The sequence below is a fragment of the Halyomorpha halys genome, unplaced genomic scaffold (assembly GCF_000696795.3).
Source record: "Halyomorpha halys isolate HHAL.00 unplaced genomic scaffold, Hhal_1.1 Scaffold343.1, whole genome shotgun sequence".
Taxonomy (NCBI): domain Eukaryota; kingdom Metazoa; phylum Arthropoda; class Insecta; order Hemiptera; family Pentatomidae; genus Halyomorpha; species Halyomorpha halys.
In genome coordinates this window covers 150,752-174,696 of record NW_027109758.1, presented here as the reverse complement: position 1 = coordinate 174,696, position 23,945 = coordinate 150,752, and the positions used below count along the sequence as shown (strand labels likewise).

The 23,945-nt window shown below is 29.8% G+C and overlaps 1 protein-coding gene across 1 annotated transcript in view; it reads left to right on the top strand.

The window, feature by feature from the left end:
- The first annotated feature begins 5,078 nt into the window (after window positions 1–5,078).
- Window positions 5,079–23,945, top strand: part of LOC106681465 (angiotensin-converting enzyme-like) — a 37,105-nt gene continuing 18,238 nt past the window's right edge. The window contains exon 1 of the mRNA XM_014421788.2: window positions 5,079–5,506. Within this exon, the coding sequence (XP_014277274.2) occupies window positions 5,081–5,506 (426 nt within the window). The 5' untranslated portion in view covers window positions 5,079–5,080. The remainder of the gene's footprint in view (window positions 5,507–23,945) is intronic.

Genomic DNA, 23,945 nt, shown 5'->3' with positions numbered 1-23,945 from the left:
TGAACGGCTTCAGGCTTGTTCCAATATTTTCGGAAGTAGAATCGCATCGGGAAGAACTCGCCCCATCTTGTCCTCTCCTTTTCATTTTTAACTAATGTAAAGCAATTAAAGATTAATTTGGCTTTGATGTATGTTAAAAATTCAAACCTATTTTTAATTAATTTATTTTAAGGTTATTTATTAGTTTAATTAGAAATTATACTTTGTTTTACTTCTACTTATCATTATCATTGCTAATGTTTTTTTTTAGACCGTAGGGTAGCTTAAAGCCCTTCGTTTATGAGAAAAACATAACATAAATATACACTCGTAAATATCCGTACCTCCCGTGAAGAATTCGATTACTTGTAAAGTAATATTTTTCAAGAGATATTGAAATTTGCAATTACCTCCCAAATCACAGAATTAAATTATCTGTTATCTCAATTTCCATAGACTCGCTAGTTGAATCAAGTTGCCAAGGTCTATAAATTCCGTTTTCATGGTAACTCGACCAAATTCTTTACGGTAGATACAGATACATGACTGTGTTAATTTATCCAAATATCAATATTTTTATTTTAATAACTCATGCGAATTCGTGTATAGTATATGAAAGTCAGAAAATGTATTTTCGTTATATAGTATAGTAACTAACTCGGAAGAAAAATCCTTAATACTCTTTTTTATACTACAAGAATAAAATTTGGATTTTGGATTTCTCCGGACCAGTGAATTATTACAGCATAATGGAGGGTATACTTCATTTTTATAGTGTCGAGTAGCATAAATATTTACAGTGAACACCTCTAAACTATTTATTACTTACATTTGCAAATCTATCTATTTATCTAATCTATAGAATTCTATAGAGATGTGTCTAGTTCGTTAGATAAGATATTCTAATCCATCCTAAGAGCAGATTTATATCTTGTTACCCTTTACTCATCAACTCATAATTTTATCACTCACACCAATTAATTCGTCACTCACGGACGTTCTTCAGGGTTCTTCATCAGTCTGATTCATTGATGTCCTTGATTTTGGCGGATGGAGTCACTTACGATTACGGTAAAATCTTCCGAGAGGATATGCTATTAAAATATTTTTTGAAGCAAATTAATAAAAACTAAACTAATATTCCTAGCTCAGCTCTATAATTCTTGACAATCCTTTGCCGGGCTTAGATTTTGAATTTTTATTATTTATTAATCAAGATATCCTAAATTTAAATTTTTTAAAACTTTGTGTATGTATCACGCCTTTTTCAATTACTTTCCAACATCACTGGTCAAAATAATTTTCATCCTATAATCATTTTTTTATTATATCACTATTACAAATTTTTTTAAATTGTTACCACAAACAGTTTGATTGTTAATTAATAAATGTTGAATTATTAATACAAAATTTAGGTGAAATAAAAATCCCAGTATTAGCATAAAACCATTGTAACATCTTTTGAACTTCTAGCATCAGTCGTGCTCCACATATTTTCTGAGACAAATATTTTACTTTAAATGAATTTAAAATTTCTTTAATAATACATACAAATAATAAGGTTTCCTTTACGCAATGATTAGTATCGAAGAACGCTACTGTAAGAATTTGATCGGCCGAAAGACTTGTTGGCTAATTCTATATTCGTGTTGCAGAATTATGTTCTAATAAATATAAAAATAGTCATTTCAACTTTATAAAATAGTGATTTTAAAACATTTATGAAACGTTGGGTCTTGATCAGTGTGATACAACCACAGGCTGTAGCTTATTCTTGTATAGCTTTCTAAGAAGCAATTGCTTAAAATATGTAAATATTTTGCATGATAGATAACCGATTATATGTTTTTTTACTAAACATTTACCAATTTGCAGTTTGGATTTCTATCCCCACATATTTTTCTAATTTTATTGCCTTTTGTGTGATTTTAATATTAGGTTTTATATGCATTATTGATCATACGAAGTTACATCGATCTTATTTAACTGGTTTCGGGGAAGAAATATTTTATTAATCATTAAAAAAAAATTAAATCTGTAACATTGCAATCCATGAAGTGATGCAGAACTTCGTAAGGGAGTACTGTTACTAGACCAACAGTTTTGTAAGGAGGTGATTTGGTCAGAATTGCGCTCGACCGCCAGATTTTTATCCAATTAAGGGTAAAACCCACAGGGCTGACTCACGGCTACAGTGAAACAGAACATAATTATCTGCCATAGTCGGATTTGAAACCGGGTCCTTGGAGCTAGTATTTATATTACATAATATATTTTATAGAACATGAATATGATTAAAACATATTTTTTCGTGCTTTTTTTTTTTTTTTTCAGGAATTCTGTTTTAATTTGACTAGATGTGCATTAGTGAACCGTTGTCTTACAAGAGGAGATCATCACAAAAAAAAAGGCAACCTTTCCCGGCCGGACCCGCCCCACTAAACCCACAGAGAGCGACAGTCCTGGAATCTTAAAACGGAAAGAGTGGACTTAAAATAGTTTACTCGAGCAATACTTAAAAAGCTCCTGAAATTGGAAAACTGCGTGAATGTCATATTATAAATATTTATATTACGAAGAGTTTTCTTTCAACTGTTACTATATCCAGTTATTAACAGTAAAGGTTTTTTGACAAATGAAAATTCTACAGTCTATACTTATTCGTCAAATATCTGTTACAGACCAATATTTTTAATAAAAAACTAACCCATCTTCATATTAATTTTTAATGATAATTTTCAAAATTGGATATATCGACTTTTGTCAGAGGACTCTTCATACGTATGATGATGTTTCCAGGTCGCGTTCCCATTTGTAAAACATAACTATAATAATAACAAAGATTACATTACGTTAGAAGCGGTATATGCAACAAGTGCCCTCCGGTTCAATTTGGTGAGTTGTGGTGTCAATTGATAGAACAGAAGCTATAACTGAGTACTACGTTTCCTTTATACTTCTTTAACCCTCAATTATTATAGTTTTTACAAACAAATAAAATTAAAATACATTACAATAATTTAACTTTTGTCACACAGTATTAATGAAAATTATGTAGTCATATAAATAAGAACAGTTTGCTAAACCTCCTCAGTCAGTTAAATATCTGTACTGTTCTATTTTATGTAAGTTTAGTTTATATTTGGATCTAATTGTTCTAAATCACTCGTTTTGATTACTATTTTCAATACGTTTAAATATGGGAAACAGACGTCCTTTTTTTCTCACCTAATTGATTTTTATCAATTATTATAAATATAAATTGCACACTAATTTGAGTTAAGCAATAAATTAACACTAGTTAGGCCTAAAATTAAACTGGAAAACTGCTGTTTTGTTAACGAAATTTCGCGGTGTGTTCACAACATTGCTAAAGAAAATTTTATTTTGATCATTTACGCCATGTATGATAATTACTCGTACATTTACTCCTTTAAAATATTTCAATAATCTTCATTTTATATTCGTATATGAACTAAATGTATATTAAGTTTAAAAGCATATTATGGTTCTTCGTTAAATAATAGACAGTTTTAAAAATCTTTATGATAAAAATATTGTTGAACTATGGGATGGAGTAGAAATCTTGTATTTCCTCAACTTACAATAAAGTATTTCGATTTTTAAAATGTATCGATGGGATATTACTCCACCAATCATCACCAAATTCACTCTTGGTTAAAAGTTCAAGACCACCTCGATTTCAGGAAAAAAATCGATACATTTTGGAACAAATAAAAGGAAACTTGAATAGGTTTTCGAATAAATTTTTATGCTATATTTAATTAATTTAAAATAATTAGTTAAAAATTAATATTTGCTTATGAATTATTTAAAATAATATAAAAATGTGCAATGTTAGAGGAACATAGTAAAAAATCAAAATTAACCTATAAATTGTGTGTGAGATTGGATATACAGAACTGATGGCTTGGAGTCTAACAGACCCCCATAACATTTTTTAAGTTATTCAGTTAATAATTAACCTTAATAAATCCTTAAACTTTTTATATATCGTATTTTAACTAACTTTTAATATTTCCCATACTAAAAGGCTTATGTCCAAAATTTTACTAATTATTTTATTTATTTATTTATTAGTTTTATGCACATAGTTTGATTATTTTAATTTTCTTTATCCTTATGTTTGTACATATTTCAAGAGAGATTTCATTTATTTTTATGTAGTTTTTTTCTTTCATTTATTTATTTATTTTTCATTCTTATTTTATTTTATTTTAGTATGAATGTGATCATTCATCACTATTACCTCTTGCCCACAACGGTGTGGCAGAGTGTAATATCTATCAATATATAAAGCTTTTTTAATTAAAAAAAAATGTATTTAACATTTTCAGAATATTGTCTAAATAAAAACAATGCTAAACAGTATGGGGAAGAAACTGAATATCCTGTTGCTTAGTATATATTTATATAAACAGAAGATATACAAAAAACAAAAAAAAATTGAATATAAAGGAAACGTAGAACATCATTTGAGTAGCTTTTTCAAAACACAACTGTTGGTCCTAAAATTTTGACAGGCTATAATTTTTTTTTAGGCATATTATTTAGTAAAGAGCATTGTGTATGATAAAGTAAAATTGTTTATTACAATAATAAAAAAATAAAAAATGGAAAAATACATATTCCACATGATATTAGGCTTCTATTCAGTATTTTGGTGGTAGAATTTTTATTAACTTATTCAAATTTTGAATGTCTAACATTTGTATTTACATTTATATTTATGGTAAATATAAAATAACTGTACCACAATAATCTGAGACACTATAAAATGTTGACTGACTTAGGTTGGAAGATTTTTGAAATATTATGTCCTATGTTATAGAGTTACACTATAAGCTTTTTATTTTATCATCTGTCATTTGTTTCGATGTATCAATTTAAAAAATCGTTAAAAGGGCAATAGTAATGTTCAGAACTGTAATTTGTCGATTTTATTTCAAAATGGGACAAATAATACAGACGTATGCCGTGGGAGGGCCGAGGGTACGAGGGCCATTCATTAGAAGGCAGGTAATTGTGCAAGCCCCCCACCACTGCTTCTTGTTATCGACGGTTTATCGCCTCATTTCCTATGCGCTCCCACAACGGCTCGGTCATGAAGGAGCTCCTCTTCCAGGTGTTCCTGGTGGCCCTCGCACGCTGCCAAGACGATAGACGGTACCCTGACAGGACGTACGTCCAGAGGCTTCCTCAGGACGGTAGTACGGGCCCCACAGCTCCCAGAATCGAGGACTTATACCTCGACAAGTACCTCGAAACTCAGGACCCCAAGTACTTCGATCCCCTGCGGTACCCTTCCCAGCCCGTGGACCCACTCTTGCCCCAGAGGGACAGAGATGGTACCCCCATGGACGTTCGTACCGATTACATTCCTCAAGGGAGGGTCACCTTCCTCCTGGAACAGGCCAATGAGGAGCTGTCCCGGTTCTGTAACAACGATGTAACCGCCCACTGGGAGTTCGAGACTGATATTAACGAGGCAACGCAGATAAGAGCGGTAAGTTCCCATTGTACTGTACACTATCGCACCTGTTCCATTTAAGGAATACTGTAGGGAAAGTCTGCACCACACAATAATCTCCAATACATCATCTAAAAAAGATGTAACATTTCATGAACCTATACTAACACATTAATTGAAAAAATACCTATTTTTTCTAAATAGTTTTAAGATGGTTAGACCTAGGTATAGTCAATTTTATAAATTTGTTCATATGGTACATTAAATTCTTTATTGCTAATCGTTTCTGCCCGTAGCTCACAACCTTTTGTCGCTTAATAAGAAGTTTTCCGGAGCCAATTGCTTCAAAAAGAAAACTAACGTGAAATGTGCTGATGCTATCTAAGCAACCCGTACCCCCTATTTATTTATTCGTCTCTACAGAACAATCGATGGTGTGCAAAACATTTTTTTATCCCTCAGGATAAAAATTTCACTACTACATGAACATAATTCTCTACCTCCTGAATGAATTTTTCACGTTTTCTTATATGTTCAGATCTGTTCTCATAGCAATGTTCTTAGGATATGTTAATCTATATTCCTAGGAAATTTTTAGTAGTATATGAGTATTAGAGTTTACGAAGATAGCATGGTACAGTACTTAGCATCTTGATTTTCTATTATTTTCTGATTATGTCCCATTAAAGATTATGAAAGTGGGCTTTGAGGCAGGTTTTTTTTTCTGGGCGACTGTTTCTTCCTTCTACAGTCATTCTTTATTTTCACCACCAATAATTTTTTTTTTTTTTCACGAAACGGCCTTTCAAGACCACGTGAATATCATTACTTTTTCCTTCTCACTTTCTCTCTTCTCCTCTCCCAGTATCTTCTCATAATTTCAGCGTGCCTTTGTTTCCTCTCTTCCGACCACGCAGTACCCTTCTGTTTTTTCTTTCCGCAAGAACATTTATTTATTTCAATTTCCTTCAGTCCTTGTCTGTTATTTTCAATTTTTTTGTTTCCTCTCTCATTTGCTTCACATATTCTACTACGATCTTATATTCACGGATTCTATCAAAGAGTTCTTGTTTAGTCTGCTTTGGTCCATTCTCATCATGTGCCCGTAGAATCTCAGTCCTCTGATTCTTATTTCGGTTTCCAAGTCATTTATCTCCCTGTAGATTTCCTGGTTGGGTCTTAACCGTAGCCTGTAGCCTTCCTGAGGTTTCTTCTGAGATTCTCCTCAGGATCCTTCTTCCTAGTTTCAGTAATTTTTCCAGACTAGGGAGACATGTTGTCTCCATTCCGTATAAAATTTCTGGTTTTATGACCGTGTTATAATGTCTTATTTTTGCGTTAGACGATAGATTCTTCTTATTGTAAATAATGCCTATTGCGAATCTTAGCCTTTCCAACTTCATTAGTTTCTCCTTTATGATCTCATTCTCCAAACCGTTATTGCATATCATCTCTCTCAGATATTTAAATTTCTTTGTCACTCTTATCCGTCCATATTTCGTCTCTATTACTTTTTTGCCGTAGTTTGTTTCCGTCGTCATAAATTCTTTTCGTAGGAGGCTTGTAGGCCTGCTTTTTCTTTGACCTATAATTATATTTTAACAATTATTAAAAAAATATTTAAGTTAAAAACAATTTTTGTTCAGATATAACATGCTCATGATCACCAAAACATTTATTGTAATCATATATTTAATAAAAATTACTTACAGATTAATAGTTTATCTTTTCATTATCCAGTCATAGCCTTAAAATCTCGAAATTAAATTGATATTTTATTTTATACTTTAATGTCAAAACATAAATGTGAATTAACATAAATTTTTTTCAATACGATTTAGAGAATCAGCGTCTCTAAATCATATTGAGAAGACATTTCATTGATTATTTAGATTTAAATGTTTGTTCTAAAATAATCAATAATTTCCATATATTTCAATCCTCCCTTCGGTTGAAGCTCGTCTGATCCCACTGCTGTATCCTTCCTATCCTGCAGTCTTCCAGAATAACTTATTACTTCTTTTAATAGCTAAGTTAGTAGCTGATTAGTTACTAAATTTGGAATTCGTTGGCTGTACATTCATAATATGGATGAAACTATATAAAAATGGCGTTTTAGAAATGTTTTGAAGTTAATATCGAGGACTTTCTTAGTTCCTACCACGTGCTCCTATATTATTTTCTTTGAGCACATCCGGTGCTTCTTTATCTTTTAATTATCTTGGGTTTTTTTTTATATTACTTATAAATATACTTTTTATATATCGGTTTTCTGCATCTTAAACATTTGTGCAATCCTAAATTAGAGCTTTTTTAACAGTTTCCTACTCTTAGTGCTTAAAAGTCCAAATTTTTAATTCTTTAATTACATTTGTGAAGTTGTTAATTGTTTACAAAGCTTTTGCTTCACGACATAAATGGGGTGCTATGAGTGAGGTGGTAAAACATGGTAACTGACAAAATGAAAACTGGAACAATATGGAACAAAATTATTGTTAATTATAACCTTTTACGTTCAAACAGGAATAACTTACCATAACTTAATATCTACATTATTCTCTTAAAAGAAAAGTTCCTGAATTTATTAAATCAACCTTAAAACGTCAGTATTACCAAAAACTTCAATTAATAAAAAAATTCACTCACCACGTTTTACTACTGAACGCCTCTTATATGATTATTTAAGGCACATATTTGTTCACTAAAATTAAAAAAAATAAAGGGATAAATGATATTTTAAAGAATTTTTGTCGTAAATTTTAATTAATGTGTTTTATTTTTTTAAGTTTTTCATTACAAAGAGATATTTAGTGATTGATATCTATTTATCAGAAAAAAAATAATAACAGATTAGGTAAACACATCAAATAATTTTAATTGCGTAATACTGTAATACATATGTAATTCATAAACTAATGATCGCACTTGTTTATTGCGATCCCTATAGCAATGATCAATCATAACCATGACCAACAATTTTTTTGCCACTAACAAGCTGCACAAAAAAACTTTATTTCAAAATTTATTTTCGTTTGTTTATTTCGGACTATTATTCGGAAGTTGGAAGACTAGAAAGACTAGGGTCATTGTCACCCTAATGCCATAGTACATTAGGCGCCTTATCTGTTCAGTCACATTTTCTTTTTTCCTGTCGTACTTCCTACTGTTGTGAAAAAACTGTTTGGTTTTACAATTTTGAAATGAAATTCAATCTAACCTATTCGTTGGCTTACAAGTGAAAGACATTAAATCGAGATTTTCCAGTTTTGAGTTATTCGGTTTTACAGTATAAAGAGTAAACTCCAAAGAATTTATGAATATCATATATCCTGTCATATTAAAAAAAACCTGCTTATAAAAAGTAAAATTATTATTCCTGTAAATTAAAAAAAAAAAAAAAATGAAATATCTCCAGTTTCAATTTTCGACTTTGTGTATTTCCTTTGTAAACCAACGATTTATGATGTGATTTGGAATTGTTGAACAAAACAAGGACTATATAAAAAGCACACATATTTCCAATTTTTTTATATAAAACAGTTCAAAAGGGTATATTACTTATTTGAAGAAATAACCATTTTTATAACTTAGTTTTTTCTTCTTCATCATTCATAGTGAATTAAAGAATAGAGGAACGTCATGGGCAAACCGCAATAGATGAGAGATAAGATAAATAGGTTAAAAATATTAAGGATTAATGGTAAACAAGAGACAAATTTTAGCTTTTATATCCAATAATGTTGATATAAAAAAATTTATGTTTTTTGACATACGACCATCAAAAAATTAAGAACAATAATATCGATAAAGGACAAACTACCCGAAATGGCCATTTCTTCTTAAATGGGTTATTACTTCCGAGTTATACAATTATGTGTGAAATACTTTATTTTCATAAATTAGTATGTAGCCGGTGATCTATGTTGTACTTGTACATTTAGCTGGAAATCCATTATAAATTTTGAAACTCATTCAAAATAAATATCTGTTTGAATAAAATAGTTTACTAATTAAAATATTATAAATTTAAAGTATTTTTTTATTTATTCAGATGCTAAATCTATTCTGATATAAAAAGTTGAAGAGTTTGTTTTTTAGAACACGGTGATTTGAGGAATTTAAGTTTTGTTGAAAAAATTTGTTGTTACATTGGCTGCTTATTGAGGAAGGATATGTCAAGAAGGATAGGACAGTGACTGAAAAGCTTCCATAGGTACCTGGGCTTAATCATTAACACAACGATGCTTGTTAAGTTGAAAGTTTTGAAGATGGTTCTTCTTATACTCTATGACAAAAGGTTGAAAAATAAAAAAAACAAAGTGGTTACAAAAAATGTTTGTATAAAAAGAAGAAAAGAGTTTTTCAAATGACTCGAAAACGATACCTACCCTGGAACATTATACCTGCTCAGAAGATAATTGAATTTTCTACAAGACAAAATAAAAATCATCTGGAACGGACCAGTATTAGTAAAGATACAACGCATAGGACTTAAATTACTCTAATCTGCCATCCAATGTGAAACTATCATTTTTTTTTAATAAATGTTCCTTTTGTTTTTCCGTATACATTTCAATGCTATTCAGTGAACGAGATGCATTTGATGATATACCCGTCATTTACAAGAAACATTTATGTATAAATCAAATTTAATACTTATGAAACCGCGGAGTACAGTTAATATATGATAAAGGCTCACACAAATAAATTTATTAAAACGCATAATTCAGTTCCGATTGCACAGAGACATGAGTATGACTTTTTAAAAAGATATTGAAATCCTTTAAATAATTTATAATTATACTTTATTAAAAATATAAACAGTACTGTGGCTAAATACAGTACCTGGTAGTGTAAGTCATTATTTAAATTGATATAGTAAAAATCATGCGAAAATATATCAATAATTGAAATAGTTAGTATCTTAGCAATAGCAATGTTTTCACTTTAAATAAACTAAAATATATATGTTAAATATCAAAATTGAAAGGCATTCAAAACGAATGAACCTACCTTCCTAAATTCAAGTTTGAAATAAGGGCATGTACGGATAAGAATTTAATTATGTTAATAGCTGTCTATTATTATATTATAATCAAAATTAGCTTTGAATTTTAGATAAGAATCCAGGGCCGGATTTTTTCATCAGAATCAAGGTTAAATTTACCGCCTCTTATTTCACTCTCGCCCCTCCCCCTCCAATGAAAGCCAAAAGGTGTATCACATTATTTTGATGATTTATTTAGAAATAAATCTCATAATTTTAGCTCATTTTCCTAACTAGGTTATGATTAAAGCGATAAATGAGCAGGAGAAATACATATATATATATTTTTTAACATATAAATATAAAAAACAAGAACATATCATTATTTCCTATTTAACCTAAAAATAAAATTCAGGTGAAAATTGCAACTAATTCCGTGATTCCGTAATTCTGTGGCCAGAAGTCAGCTCCGCCCAGTCCCCTTTTCTCTTTTCTCTTCCATGGTAACATAATGGAAGGGTCGTGTATTTTTATATCTTACAGGTTTATTACTGTGACTAGCTATATCACATGCATAATTATGATTTCGTGAATTTTGATATGAGCATTAATATTGATTTATAAAATAACAATATACAATTAAACATAAAGAAGAAAACAAAAAGGAAAAAAAAATGTAAAAAATAAATAATGAAGGTAACAAAACGGAAGGAAAAACAAACGATTAATTAATATACAATTAAAGTTTTATAAATAGAATGATGAAAGATAAAGTCTAAACCACCACAAACTAAAGATGGTGGGATTCGATGAAGATGAATGCTTCTTCTATATTCTTCAATCTTCTACTTTTCTTCAAATAATTAAAGTCTTCGATTTTCAGTTTTGGCCTTGTGATAATCTATTACATATTCTAGACTATTTTCTATTCTATGTATTTTTTTAATATATTGGTCGTTATGTGAAATCAACATCTTCCTTGTAATATCTTTATTTCTTCTCAACTTTTTGGAGATTTTCATCCATCATAAGAATTCATTAGGGCGGTTGAAATCAATTATCATTTTATAACTACATTCTATTATTAGTCCGGAAGTGAAATATTGATCTTTTCTTACTAATTTTTGTTTTATCTCTATTCTATTTTGTCCCTCGATTTATAAAATACCTAATGTAAAGAAGAAAAATTCTTTCAATGGTGAGAAGATTTTTTTTACAAATATTTTGAACACTATACTATTTACAGTACCAAAGATGTTCTTTATGAGCTTTCAGACATCACAAGGAATAGAATTTTTAAAATTCAAGTCTGTTAAAAAAAACCTTATTATTTTTAGCCAACGACTGTACTGATTTCATTTCATCCAAAAACCATAGCTTTGGTTAACTAAAACTTTAAATATATGATAAACTTAACCCAAAGTGATATGATAATGAGAAAATTCGTCTAAGCAAACACTATTGTCTTGATGCATTACGTATTGTGATACATTTAAACTTATTATTTTTTTTAATTTACCTTATATGAGATTAGATAAAAAATGCATATGTGAAAGAATTTTATTGCATCAATGTATCATTTGAGATGTTAATTTCGTCTTATTTATTCCAAAATGCTTTGAATTTCTTCCAAAAATTGAGGTAGTCTTAAACTTTCGACCGGTAGTATATGTAAGTAGACAGTCACTACAAATATCAGTAGAATTTTGTGACCTTTATTTATTTTATCAGACGTGTTAGAGCTTTCTGCGACTACCTTTTTTTTAAACAAAAATAATGTTTTCTTTGAACTATACTCGAAAATACGACAATTCATTAAACTAATGCAATCATTAATAATTAACTTATTTATGAATTTTGTTAAAAATTAAATAAGAAAATCTATTCTTAACTCATTGTAGTTTTTTTTTTTAATTAATCATATAAGGGAAACTAAATATGTATATGACGATGTTTATCTGTAATCACTCACGGAGTTGATACAACTTTTCTCATTCTTAGATTATTTTATTTGGAATCTGGTCGCTGGAGAATCTTCCAATACTACCAAAAGGTTTTTTTCCTGGTTATACTTGAGAAATAAATTTTCAAATCAGTTGAAATTATTTAAATTTTCATTAACTGAATTTAAAAATAATATTTACATTGCAACATAAGACTCGGAGAGTATGCTAAAACCGCAGCGTGGTCAAGGCGACTCGTAGCGCGTTTCCTAACCCCAAGGTGTGGGAACAAATTAAAACACAATAGCCGAGGAAGAAGAATGAGACATTGAGGATCGCAAGAGTTACTGGAAAGCCTCATGATAGCGATCTGTCAATCATATCTTAGCTTCGTCATTAATGTTCACCTATTTATGTATGACGTACATTAACATAGCATGGTACATATTCATATAAAATGCATATAAATATAAACCTTAGTCCAGATATAATATAAATTTTGAGTTATCAGTACTTTTCATGAGATTTAAAATAAATAAATTCTAATTTTCCCTCTTGTTTATATAATATAAAACACCGGCGTTTCCTGAGTCTTCCAAATACAACTTTAAATATTAAATATAATTACACGAATATTTTTTGAAGTATCATTAATTTAAAAAATACAAAATATATATGATATTTAATGGATTTAGTGTATTTTTTTTATTGGGGGTGTGGAGGTTAGAATAGATGTTATAGCAACAAAAAAAAAATTGCCGTTTTCTTTAGGTTTTTTAAAAAATCTGTTCAAGGAATCATCTAATAAAAATGATACAAAAGCGAATCGATAAAATTTCCTTGAGCAAGACCTTATGAGCCTCAAAAACGTTGTAGTTAGGAGGTTTAGATACTCAGGTTATCATTCAGTTGGTTGCATATCGACTACCAAAACTTCCTCTCTGGGATATTCTTCTCGTAATCACTTTTTTTCATTTTTACTTAAAAATTAGAAAACGTTTCAGGCAATTGTTGAAAACGAGTGGTCCAGAAAGAAGGGATGAATTAAACATCTAAAGAAAAATATGGCATTTTTTCTAAACTTAATAATCTTTTTACTGTTTTTTTTTCAGTCTCTTTTTTTTTATTGAATAGTAACTTATAAAACATTTTTAATGAACGGATTATCCTCTCCTACTTTGAAGAATCCCATGAGGAAAAATTGATGAATAAAAATTATTGTGAATGCTAAAGAAAATCGATTTACTTAAAGAAAAAATCTTTTTTGAATAAAGTAAAACTGTCGTTTGAATTTTTAAACTGTATCAACTTTTTGAAAAATATTTGGTCTTAAGTAGTGTATTTTATATGTTGGCTCAAGGATTTTGGAAATGAGATGTACAGAAAAACCTCTACAAGTTAATTGAAAAATAAGTTTAGTTAATTTCTAGTCTTTAAGTTACGCTCAGTTTTACTGAAAGGTTTTTTTATTTATTGATTATTGGAAGGGGGTGGAAGTCCGACATTTTCGCCGCTTTTTAGGGTCACTAGTAGTCATTGTCCATTCTGATTATAGTTAGTGTAATTAATATACCATAATTTCAAAGAAGAATAAATTATTTGTTCATCATTAATAAAGTGTAACGTGCTTTACATTAAAACCTTATAAAACGTTATTATTATTTTTCTCAACTTGTCTAAGGAGTGTAGCAATATGAGCCTCGGAAAAAATTTTTTGGGGACTGAATGTTGTTCATTTTTTTTTTTTTGCCTAAATAACAAAATCCTTTGTAATAACGATACGGGTCCTCAACGAATGTTTTTTTCTTTTGGTTTGTAGATGAAGATAATTATCTAGTATCCATCATAATGGCTATGGAAAAATAACCTTAGGAACTAAATTCATCCCACCTTTTATTTTAAATAGATTTTAATATGTTGAATGAAGTGAAAATGAAAATGGCCAATAGAATAGGCCAGGACGTATGATAACATACATGGTTTATTACACGCACTAATAACAAATGAATCCTACTAAAAAAAAAATTAAAATAAAGTTAGTTATAATAAAGATGATAACGTTGAGTGAAAAAGTTGACCCATAATCCTGGTCCACCATATTTCTCAGCAATTTTCGACTTTCTGAAGTTTACCTAAGCATGTACCTAAACGATTTGTTATATCAATTGCATGAGTCCAGTGACAGGTCTTGTGTATTGCAAAGAGCTACTATAAAATAAATGTGGAAGTGAGATTAAGGGAGAGTTGGGAGAAGTGACATTGGAACATGGGAACTCCCTCAGCATAAGTTAACCAAGGATATCTTTTCATCCCGACCCGCCTCTTCTCATTGCAAAACAACTTAGCTCTTTGAAGGAATCCTTTCCTAACGTATCTCATCCTAAAGGACGGCTGTTAATGACAGATATCCGTCGTTGTTTTAATCACTTTATATGTCATACCGTGTAATACGTCATGATGCGTGCTTCTTATGAAATCAATAATTCGTTTTATATCCTAATGAATGCTGTCAGTCTATTTAACAAACTCGAATATTGCACGCAGTGAGGGTTAATAAAAAAAATCTGGTGTGGTGTACGTATTAAATAATCACATTCAATAATCACTCTTTAACACAATTTAAAATTGAAATTAATCTTTGCTCGTTTTAGAACAGGTATATTTATATTATTCACTGTAGCAATACTTCCCCTCATAAAATCTCTAATCTCAACAGGTTACTGAAAATTACTTTTAATAATATTTTTTTAATTCAAGTAATAACATTTTTATTTATATAAGTATGGCAGAACTATAATAGGTATCTCGAGGGCCGTCCGTAGCTCAGTGGTAGGGCGCAGTCTTACCATATTGAGATCTATTGGTAGTTCCGGGACCCCCAACCATGAAGAAATTAATGGGAATACAAATAAGTTTATTACTGGCTTTATGGAAAACTCCAGTGTCATTAAGATAAAAAAATAGATTATCTAGAATTTATATTTTGCTCTTAAATATTTGCTCAATGCTGAATTGTTATAGAATCAATATTGAAAATTCTACGAATTATTTTATGGAGTGATTCTGTCAACTGAATGACTCATATATTGGTTAAGTGAAATAAAGAAAGAAATTAATTATTTAATTACTATAGTGAATTTGTCAGTCTGGCAAAAGGGACTGAAAAATGCGCATGTGCCAGCACAATCAAACTCATGTGCCTGAAAATACTTTTTATTTAGGCGTTCTTCGTCATTCATCGTCATTCTTCACTACGTACAATTTTCTATGTTAAATATTGCTGTTTCTAAAATCTTTGACTTTTCAGCGATATCTAATACGTCTTCATTACTACTCTCAAATCTAGGAATGTGTTTTCAACGGAGAAAAAAATTGTTATAACCATTTCTCCTTAAGTTAACTATCTAATCCTTTCATTGACAATATTTATGCATTTTCACTACTTGCAAAAACAAGAAAAGGTGAATTATTTTAACCAAACAAAATTCATGTTACTTCAGAGGAAGCTATTTTCAAAATTTGGCACATAAGCCCCACGAAACTATTTTAATGATTATAAAATCTATCTCATATTGAAGAGCATTTTATTGTATATTACTGTACAGAATTTTACAAAATCGTTTGAGCCACTTTCGAAAGAAAAATGTAAAAAATCAAATTTATAACAGAAAGTAAGAAAAATATTAAAAGCAACAATATTTCCTCGAATCAGCTATTCGTATTCCTACAACAAATCCATTTTTTCTTTTTTTTTTTGACGTGCTTAAATTGTTCCCACCCATAATTCAGTTTCCGAATACATAATACTGCCATTGGAATAATATATTCATAAAATTGTCCTGGAAGTATGTCAGTAAACAAGTCGACTTCACTCGCTGGAATACTAATGAAGGTTGTTGATGGTTGAGTTTACAAACATTTGTTGTCTTCTAGTTGATGTAAGATTGAAATATCGCCTTTTATCACAGTACAGCCTACTTACTATGTAACTGTTGAAATAAATACAAGGTTGTATTCATAACTTGAAAGGATCTCTTTGAACCTAGCGAAGTCGTTTTGGGATTCATTACGGACCATTGTAGAGTGAGTTCGTTAGCCTTGGGAGTTTCAAGTATATTGTGACGAATGCGTCAAGGGCTTAAAGGGAGCTAGAAGACCCTTGTCAATATCATTGTTGGCTCACGCTTAAAAGGGACTAAATCACATGTATTTATGAAAAATAATTATAGACAATTCGAAAGAAACTGTACTCTTTCTTAGAGTTAGAGTTTTCCGAAATGTCGATTTATCCAATAAAGCTAAAATAAATAAATAAAATAAAAACTAGCTTTCACAAAACGTTTAATGGTTTGTCGTTTAACAAAAAATAATGCATTAATATATATAGCAACATGTTTTTAAAAATTATAATAACTCGTAAAATTTATTATTTTATTCATTCTACAATTTTCATTCAGTCCACCATTAAACATTTCAAATGAAAGGTAATCATTATGTAATCATTACTCCGCCCTTGAATTTACAATAGAGGACAGGTTCATGATGGACATTACCGTGTTGTAACATTGGTATATTTTTTATTTTTGGTGAAGCGTTTCCCCAAAATTCGATAAATAGAATGGGAGCTACTGTAAAGGTATTGAGCAATAAGAAAAATCTTCAACAACTAAGCCAGGAGTTTGGTGCTGGTTTTACAAGTGTTCATACCTTAGTCAATAAGAAGATGCACTTGAGAAAAAGGCAAAAAAGAGAAACTAGAAAAATACGCCTTGGAATATGAAAAATGAATAATAATAAGAGGACAGGACCGTGATGCTCTGAACACTTACTTTTTCATCTTAATATCTTATCCTATGTGTTCCCATAACATGGACGATCGTTTTTGAATAAAGGGAAGTATTCTTATTCATGTTAAAAGAACTAGTTTTGAAATTTTGCTCAATTAAGGCCTTCTAAGTTTTGAAATTTGTAAGATCCTAAAGTACCCGGAACTCTCAGGTGATTAAAAGCGATTTTGAGTTTGGACATAACTTTTGCCCCAGGAGCAAGGAGCAGCATGTACGTTACATAGAGTAGTAGTTAGATATTCGGCTTTCATAAATCCTAATTTATTTCTCAAACAGACTTATATAAAAACAGACTTTTATGGTGTTATAATTTTGTTCTAACGAACGATTTGCCAGGCAGGAAACTTGCGGACGCGTGCACAGTACGAATTTCGTGTTCCGATTATTTTTTTTATGACCCACTTCTGAACAAAGTTAAAGTTTAGAACTGTTTCTGAACTCAAATAGTCTCAGGCGTTATGCAAGATTTAGTAGTTTTATATTATACTAGGTATCGTACGAGTATGCGCATTACATTAAACCTGTATTAGGTGCCAGCGAGTTCAGGGTACAACTTTAGAACAAAGCTTAGATTACTTTTTTAGTTATTCCGAATGATTACCAAGATTACTTTTTTACGAACATTAAACGAGGTTTTGAGTCGAAAAACCATGCTGCTTTGCGCCCGTAAATTTTATGAATGTCCGAAACTCCTGTTTGTAAAGCCTGAAATTTACATATAGACCTTTTTTATATTTACGGAGCCACATAGAGCAAAGTATTATAATAAGGTTATTTTATTAAAATAGAAAAAGAATTTGTGTTTTAACGTTATTTGAATAAGGCCATTGAATGTCTCTTAAGTAGTTTCGGAATTCAGTTTCAGAATATCAGTCCTAATATTTTCCAGTTATTTGTTCAGAATAAGGTTCGAGCGTCTCAGTTCACTCATACTATTGGTTTCATACACTCATGGTTCAAATTTGTACCATTCTTTGTATTTGTAATGAAATGTAGAAAAAGTATGTTTGAGAAAATGAATAAAAATAAAAATGATAATACTAATTCTGTTATTAAAAAAAATAAATAAATAAATAAAGACGCAGAAGCAATTTGTTGACAACAGAATGCACTCCAGATACACCTCTCTGGACATGTTAACTTCCATTGCTCAAGGCCCATTAAGTGTTGAGAAATACCCATCACTGCATCCAATAGCTAACTTTCCATTCTACATGTCAATTACGTGTAGCTTGGACATAAAAGATGGACCATGGATTATTCGTTTAAACCCGCGGACCTCAGTGTCAAACTAGTCCGAGGCAACCTGAGCCTATTCTTTATCATTCATTAATTTCATAAGACACTTAAAATGAATCTTTCTGACTTTTTCTAAAAAATGTTTTTTTGGTTTACTAAACTGGAAACGTCTTTTAGTTTTTGTAATTTTCTATACATTTAAAATAACCAATTAAAATCAATATTTTTTTTCTTATTTTAAAAAATAAAAGAAATAGGTTGAAACACAAATAATCTTTAAATCCATATGCAACATAGGTTGAAAATGATAGTATATAAAATAGTCAAAAAGTATATAGAATTTATTGTTTCTCGGCTCCTAGGACGGCTTAGGCAAAACCCATCGTATATATACTGTCATCATATTTATAAACTGAGTTTTATTTTCAACAAAAGTAGTTAAGAGCAGAATGTAAATCTTAGTAAGCTGTCTTGTTTTTATATTCTTCAACATTGTTGCGAAAGAAAAAGGTAAGTATTTCGAACCGAGAAATATTATTAGTAATAATTTTCTGAGAACAATTGAAAAGGCTCTGTTATTCCAGGCTCTTCATGAACAAAGGTTGTCGATAGTCATATGTTTTTTATTCTCATACAAAAAATACACTCAAATTAAGTATGTTTATTTAGAAATTTGTTGCTCGATCTGTTTTTTTTTTTAATTTTAAGATGTAAAAAAAAATTAATAAAAAATATTTTTAATGCAACATTAAACTAAGAATCAGCTTAAATTATTCATAAAAAAAAAAGTAGAGTAACCAACATAACCTTGAGAAATCCAAAGAATGATCCTAAGAAATGATAAAATGAAACCATTCACTATTATTATTTAAAATAACAGATTCATTTATTAGAATATTAAAATTATAATTCCGATACGAAATTTTTGTTTTTATGATGTTTATTGATTCAGCTATGACGTCTCACTTTTATTTTATTTCAAATAGTCATATGTGTCATACAAGACTTCCATGTTCGGGAGCTTTAACAATGGTCGGCCAAGGGCGTGCGAAGTCGGAACCTGAGGAACTCTTGCATAACCTCTAGAGGCCAAGGATCTTGTTTATGTGTCACTGTCGACTCCTTCCGAGGGCTAGATCTCATCGCATTCATCGGCATTGGAGTAGAGCTGGAAGGGTTCCAATGCATATTTAATTGATATTTATCTGAGTGCATTTAAAGGACTTTAAACAAATGCCTTCATAAAACATTGTACCGTCGACTTTCTCTGAAGAAACAAAAATGTTCAGTTTGTTTCAATTATAACATTTAAGTCTGTGATATCAGTAGTTATTTTAATTCTATAAGGTTATTAATAGTGGTTTATGAATTGTATTGAGACGTGTATGTATACCCAGTCGACAAAAATCCCGGTAGTCGAAAATCCAGTCCTGAAATCTGGGCAATATATAATATCCACTAAAGAAATTCCTGATGTTGTATGGATGCATTATTATCTCTTTAAAATATAGAAACATAAACATTAAATGTAGAAAATTATCCAAGTATTTTATTTATATTATATATGTAAATGTTTGACCGTATTTTTCCAAATATGAAGGAGAGGGTACGGTCAAATGAACAAAAAAATGGTTAAATAATTATTTTTTGTTCCCTTTGACCGCATTCCTGTCCATCTTCTTCATGTTTTATTTATAATAGGACATAATATAATATTTGTATGTTTCAAATGATTTACATACAGGTTTAACTCCAAAGGTTATTTACTTGTTTATTAAACTTTTAAATATATAATAATAATTTTTTTTCTCATTAAATGTGTTGTTTTATAGAATAATAACATCTTTCAATGCTAAAAGCAATAATTATTAGTGTTCAAAGGTATAATAATAATAAAAATAATAAAGTGATTTTAATTGAGCAAATATTTTATAATAAAAAACGACATAGTAATTTAAAATATAACATGATTAACTGTTATGTATAAGTCTAGATATTATATTAATATTTATAAACCTTTTTAATATATAAAAAAAATAAGTAGACTTTTAATATTTCACTAATAATTTATTTCTAAAATGAAAAAGAATTTTTAAACATTTTCCATGATTAACCGACATGACATTTAAATTTTTTTTTAATATTTAATTTAACATTTCGGAATTCTAAGATATTGAGGCCCTCATATATGTTTTCGGGGGTGCTGAAAATGAAAATAAAATCGACTTTGTTATCGCGCACTTGTGAATCGATTTATTTTAACTTTCTGGATTTCAAGAATGTAGGGACCCCAATCAGAACATTTAAAATAAATCGATACGCAGTCACAAGTTCATAAAATAAATTTTTTTTTCATATGAGCCCCCAAAATGTTATGAAGGGGCCCTAATATGTTAGGGTAACCCTTAATACGGTTAAAGAATTAGTTCCCATAAAAAACTGGAAGTTTTCCATTATTGGTTAAGTTCATTTCATTTCAACTAACAACTAATTTAGTTGTGAGATTTAGTGGTAGTTACATGTCATTAGCTAAATTAGTTCCAGTTTCTTAGGGAACTAATTCTGACAACTATTTAGCTATTAGTTTGTCTTTAGTTGACTATTAACTAGCTAATGCCCAACTCTGTTGGAATAGGATGTAGTAGACGATCAACACTGATGAAATAGATGTGTCAAACTGGAATGGAGACTCTACATTCTACCTTAATTCAATAATTTTAAGTTTGGGGTAGCTGACACATTTTCCTAAATTTGGGATGTTTAAATAAAAAAAAGAAATGACTGAACCCAATGCGAGGTTTCGCTGGGCCAAAATCCATTTACCTTCTTGCCGCCTACCAACGATAACGTACTTCAGCCTTAAAGGAAAAGAATGATTGATCTGAAGAATTTACAATTATCATCTCCCACACCCTACCCTCATATTTGATATTGAATTCTTGAATGTATATTCACAAGAGAGGTCTTGATTCACTTACTACTATATCACGATCATCCATTCGCCACGCAATTAGCCGTCAAGGCTGGCCAAAAGACCTCCCTTGCATAGCAAGTGTGACAAGCATTTAAAGATCGGCTTTAATATGGAGATCGCGGAGTTATTTAATCATTGATATTAAAGGACACAGTGCTTCGTGATTTTTTTTTCTTCTATGAACTCGTTTTAAAAAATGCTTACATAAATTAATTCAAAAAATGTATCAACGTCTTGTTAATGCACATCTAAATATGTATAATCGTATTTCACTATTCGAAAATGCGTAGCTTATGAACAATACAAAGAAACGGATGGCACAAGGCCAGCTTCTGCAATGCGCAAACGCAATATGACATTGCGGATGAATGAATTTTCCCATCCATTCCAATAAAAGGAAAAACAAATAAATTGGTATTTCCTGTTTTCTGATAATATTGGACAATCTTTCAGCGTGATTGGAACAACCAAATGCGATCGGTCTTTACTCTATTTTTTAAAACACATTAGATAATTATTTGTTTCATAATATTTAAAATAAAATATTTTCTAATATGGTAATAGAGATTTATATTAATGTTTGAAATTCATAGTGCAGCAGGTTAAATTTTAGTATTTTTTTGTTGTTTACACTACATGAAGTGAAAACATACATACTAAGTGAAATTTTATGTACACCTTAAAACATACAAGACTCATGTCCTAATGTTGTCACTACATATTTTTAAATTAATATGGAAATTGGTAGCAGGTCAGATTCACCGCCATAAAAACTCCTGTGTTTAAAAGTATTATTGATTTAGTAGTTTTCATGAAAAAAAAAACAAACTCCAAGTCATATTTAGTGTCTGCAAAATTGCTAATGGGGAGTTGCACAAAGCAATTTGAATTTCACTTCACTTCACTTCACTAATCAGTCAATTTGCAACTTACTTAATTAGCGAATCCCTCACCGACTCTCCCTCAAAAATGTATATATTTATAATATAAATTTAAAGAAAAATATAAAATCTGGAACCTGACTTGCATGGAACTGTTTTTCAATTCAGTCCCATATAATGTTCATATTGATTTAAGAGATAGTGCTAATTGCGAAAACAAGACATCCTTAGCTATCATTTAAGATCTACACAGGTTTTTTAAAAATGTTCCTGTGTTTGTTCTTAATTTTGGCAGTGCTTATATTATAACGATCTAATTGACATAAGATTGCATATATCAACAATTTTACGAACTATGATAAATAAAGTTTATTTTAATTATGAAACTTTATTTATTGCATATTATTGTTTTATCATGTAAATATTGAAGTAAGTATTAAAAATCTTATCTTCACGTTAAATATTATCGTTAGATAACCGACATCTGTCATGTACTGGTTTACTGCTGAAAGGGTAGATATTTGTTCATTATGATTATGATGAATAAGGATATGAAACAAAGTCATTTAATATCATGAACTTTTTATTTCATAATACAAAATAAATGGAAATTATTACACAATATAATCATAATAATTTATAAAGTACCATATATGTATTGGTTGGTACAAATTTTAATGAAAAAACAAAAGTATTTGACTTAAATTTTTTTCTTTTATGTATTTTTTTTATTAATTTGATAATTAAAATATAATTGATAATTAAATTAAAAAATACTTTGTTTTCCCCCTGTATCTTAATAAACAGCCGAGATGTGGGCGCATGAAACGTTTAATCGGGCGCCAGTTTGTAACAAAATGGCGATGTAACGTTGGGTAGCGAGGATGAACCTTGGGTTACGTGTTTTTCGAGTTGAATCTGTAAAAAAAATTTCAACAGTTTGTTAGAAATACCATGGAATGGTGGCAAATGGATTTTTATATGTTTTTTTTTTTACGTAACTTGAAGTTCTGAATGTGGAACAGCATCCATCGACCTTTCTCTCAACTTATTTCTCATTTAATGAGATCCTTTATCCAAATTATTTTTAACCCTCGGTATATATTGTCAGGAACGACTGTTATAGCTATGTCTTATATATGTCTATTACGACGATCATTTGTCATAACAATCATCCTGCTACTTTGAGTATGACCGTTGATATGTGTAAGTTTTTCGTTTACAGACTTACAATGGAAATAGGGGAGTAAAACAAAGTGTTTGTGATTGAAAAGTTTGTAATAAGTTGAAAAATTGTACATTAAAAAAAAAAATATGAAAATAAGTCAAGTTCTACTTTATCCATAGTTAGAGTTCTTGTTTACACAATGAATGGTAAGATACAAGAGCTCGAAGAAGTCGTAATTGAACGATTATGTTTTATTATGTGAGTCAATTGAATCGTTTTTCTTTCAGTTGCATCATAAAACGGAAGAATATTTTGATTTCATATGAATGTAACCCTTATTCAAGAAAATATGTCACAATTTAGTCTTGAACTTGAATTGTAAATTCATAGATATTCAAAATACTATTTTCTGATATATAATATCGGATATATATAA